At 41.6% G+C, this 4,293-nt stretch overlaps 1 protein-coding gene across 1 annotated transcript in view; it reads right to left on the bottom strand.

Moving 5' to 3' along the window:
* Positions 1-1,037: 1,037 nt before the first annotated feature.
* rad54b (RAD54 homolog B) overlaps positions 1,038-4,293 on the bottom strand; it is an 84,874-nt gene continuing 81,618 nt past the window's right edge. The window contains exon 8 of the mRNA XM_020530045.2: positions 1,038-1,070. Within this exon, the coding sequence (XP_020385634.2) occupies positions 1,038-1,070 (33 nt within the window). The remainder of the gene's footprint in view (positions 1,071-4,293) is intronic.

Below are 4,293 nucleotides of genomic sequence, written 5' to 3' on the forward strand. Positions count from 1 at the left end.
TGGGAATCTTTGATTCAGCTATACAACTCAGCTATAAATTGGTTTAATTCTAAGCCATTGAAAAAATGTGATAAGGTCATTATTAGAAGTTGCTATAGGAGTTCTGAAACTGACTGATGGAGGGGATCAATGAGATCTTGTGGTGCTTGGACATGTCCCTATCTCTGAGCCAGGAGACTTGGGTTCAAGTCCCTCTTCCTTCAGAGGTGTGTCATGACAAGTTAATTAAAGAAAAGAAGGGGATAAATTAACTAGCAATTTCAACTCATTAAAAACACCCTAGGGACTAATACTGTTCAGTAACTGTAGATTATCTATTTGACCCTGTACTGGGTATAAAATTTAAAATCTTCCTCATATACTATAATTGTGATTAGCATGACAAAAGGGAAAGCTACAAGGTCTTGTACTGCGTTTAGGTTTTATTTTATCCAGTAATAGGATGTGAATGTCATTGGCAAAGGCAGCATTTGTTTCCCATTCTTAATTGACATTGCAAAGATGTTGATGAGCCCTATTCTTGAACTGCTGCCGTCCATGTGGTGTAGGTAAACCTTCAGTGGAGAATTCCTTGACTTTGACAGTGAATGAATAGGTGATGTGGCTCTGAGTAGGGGTGGTTGTGACTTGGAGAGGAAGTTTTCAGGTGGTAAAGTTCTTTTGCATCTTTAACTTTGTCCTTTTGAGATGATAGAGGTCACAGGTTTGAACAATTCTGTCAAAGGCGTCTTGATGAGTCGCTGCAGTGCAAATTCCAGATGGTATGTGCAATTATGCACCAGTGGTGAAGTGAGTGAATGTTTAAACTGGTGGATAGGATTCTGATCCTATTGACTACTTTCTCCTGAATAGTGTTGAACGTTTTTCATTCATGCTCACAATCATGACTTGGTGTATTGATGGGGGAAAATTCAGTTGTCAGGTAGTGAGCCACAGAATTCCCAGCTTCTGACCTACTCTTGTCTCAGGGACATATGTTTGAATCCCACCACTGCAGATGGTGAAATTTGAACTCAATAAAAATCTGGAATTAAAAGCTAGCTTGTAGGTGACAGTGTAACTGTTGGTTGCTGTAAAAAAACAAAAAAAAAATGTCAAGTTTGCAAAATGCCCTTTAGGAAAGGAAATGCATCATCCTTACCTGGTCTGGCCTACATATTCATCCAAATCTGTATCAAAGTGTTTGACTTTTAACTGTCCACTGAAATAGCATTGCAAATTACTCAGTTGTAATCAAACGCTAGAAAGTCAAAACAAAAGAATGAAAAAAGACCACCCATCATTGACCTAAGTACCAGAAAGAACAATGGTAAACTCAGTGCAGTCATTCCTGCACAATTTTTCTTCATAATATCTCACATACTAGTCAAGCATCAGCCTAACACAGTCATAATTACAGACAATGGCTAAGACACAATCATCACCATCTCACTTGCAGGACAGAGCCACCAGAAGTGGATGCATAATGGTATACAATCAGGAAGAAAGTGCACAACATTGTCTTCAGACTGCACAGTGTCTCATAGCAGCAAGTCAAACGGGACAAGGAAACCTCCTGATTACAACTGACTGCACTCTGTCTCTCTTTTTCTATCTGTCTCCTTTTTTTCTCTCTCCCTCCTGTCTCCGACCTGCCTGCCCTTCCTCCCCACCACCTGGCTGATAAATCAGTGCTCCACCATGTTGAACATAATTTGGAGGAAGCACAAAGGGATAAAGGATATAGAATGTACTCTGGCTTCATTGTCCAAGTGGGGCTCAATGCACCAAGATGGACTGGGCTGGTCAAATCCTAGAGAGCAGCTGTGTTTGTGGCAGGTGATGAAGTAATCAACAAGAGGAAAACAAAATCTATTTAGCCTTCAAAGGTGGGTACATCCATATTAGCATCTATAGGAGGGACTACCATGCAGCCAGTGTGGAAACAAAAGTCCTGTCTTTAAATTGAGGTTATTTTCCATTCCACCATTCCAAATGGACCAGCTTCAAACAGATCTAGCAACTCCAACATGGGTGTCTATCAGGTACTGTGGGTCATCAACAGCAACAGAATTGTATTCAACCACAATCTGTAACTTCCTGGTGAGATACTGCCATTACTATGAAGCCAGGTGATCAATCCTGGCTCCATTAGGAGCGCAGGAGGGAATGCCAGGAGCAGCACCACCATCAGGCACATCAAAAAATGAGGTACCAACCTCCTGAAGCTGTAACACAGCACTACTTTCATGCCAAACAGCAGAGGCAGCACATAATAGGGCTTAATGATCCTAAAATCAATGGATCAGATCTTAGTTCTGCAGTCCTGCTACATCCAGTCACAAATGGTTGTGGACAATTAAATAACTAACAGCAGGTAGGGCTTCACCAATATCTTAATATCCAACAGTGGAGGAGCCCAGCAAATTGATGCAAACGACAAGGCTGAGAACTTCAATCAGAAGTTCTGATAATGTATCTCAGCTTCTTTGTAAGGTCTCCAAAATCACAGATGGCAGTTTTCAGCCAATTAGATTCACACCATGTGATGTTAAGAATTGACTGAAGACACTAGATAGTGCAGCAACTATGGATCCTGATGACCTTCCAGGAATAGTACTGAAGATCTATTTGCAAGAAAGAGCCACACCTCTGGACAAGCTGTTCTAACTACAATGTTGGCATCTGGCTGACAATGTGAAAAACTTCCTAGGTACATTCTGTGCACAAATATATTGGGACGGATTCAATCTGACTAATTAACACCCATCAGTCTATTCTCGATCATCAGCAATGTGATAAAAGGGACCATCAATAGTGCCATTTCCAAAGTACTAACTTGCTGAGTTTCTGCCACCTCACTCCTTACTTCATTTGCAACCTTGTGACCAAACATGGACATAAAGAGCTGAACTCCAGAGTGAGTTGAGAGTGTGTACCCTTGACATCAAAACAGCATTTGACTGAGTGTGGCATCAAAGAACTTTAGCAAAACTGGAGTCAATAGGATTTTGGGGAAGTCGAGGTCAATCACCTCGACCACCTCAAAATAATGTCCGACGCCCAACTATTAACTGATTCAAAAATGACCTTGACCCTTCACATCAGAAGGCCAGATTTTATGATGATTGCTGATGGTTGCACAATATTCAACACCATTCATAACTCCTCAGATACTGAAGCAGTCTGTGTCTACATGCAGCAAGAACTGGATGACATCCAGGCTTAGGCCATTAGTTGAGGATAATATTTATGCCACACAAGTGTCGGTCAATGATCATCCCCATCGAAAGAGAATCTAACCATTCATCCCTTGACGTTCAATGACATTACCATCACTGAATCCCCCATAATCAACATCCTTGAGGTTACCAATAACCAGAGGCTGAATTGAACTGACCATATAAATGTTTTGGCTATGGGAGCAGTACAAAGGAATTGTGTGGCATTCAATAGGATTACCACTATCAATATCCTGGGACTACCAGTGACCAGAAAGAGAACTAGACTAGTCATTTAAGTACTGTGACTACAAGAGCAGGCCAGAGGTTAGAAATTCTGATGTGAGTAATTCTGATCCCCAAAAACAATTTACTATGTACAAGGTCCAAGTCAGGAGTGTGAAGCAGTACTCCTCCACTTTCCTGATAGGTGCAGTTCCAACAACACTTAAGAAGCTTGACACCATCAGGACAAAGCAGCCACTTAACTGACACCACATCCACCACTTCAACATTCACTGCCTTCACCATAGGTGCTCAGGGCCCGCAGTGTGTACTATGTATAAGATGCCCTGCAGCAACTCACCAAGGCTTTCTTGACAGCACCTTCCAAATCCATGCCTGCCACCACCTGAAAGGATCAGGGTAGTAGATATTTGGGAGCACCATTAAGTTTCCCTCCAAGCCACATGTCATCCTGATATGGAAATATGCATCATTGTTCCTTCACTGTTGCTGGGTCAGAATCCTGGAACTCTTTCCCCTACAGTGTTGTGGATGTTCCTGTACCCTGAGGATAGCAGCTGTTTAGAAGGAAGCCCATTATCCCCTTCTCAAAGGCATTTTGGGATGTGCCAGAGATGCTGATCTAACCAGTGATCCCCACGTTGCACAAATAAATAAAAAAAAACTCTCTTATAAAACTGATCTGGTTAATGGTAAGCCTCAGAATATTAATAGTGGGGGATTCAGAGAAGTCAATACTGTTGAATGTCAAGGGGAGATAGATTCTCTCTCTTATTGGTGATGGTTATTGACTGGCATGAATGTTATTCACCTAAGACTGAATGAATGTTTCCCAGGACTTGTAGCA

This window comes from Rhincodon typus, chromosome 4 (assembly GCF_021869965.1).
Source record: "Rhincodon typus isolate 14 chromosome 4, sRhiTyp1.1, whole genome shotgun sequence".
Lineage (NCBI taxonomy): Eukaryota > Metazoa > Chordata > Chondrichthyes > Orectolobiformes > Rhincodontidae > Rhincodon > Rhincodon typus.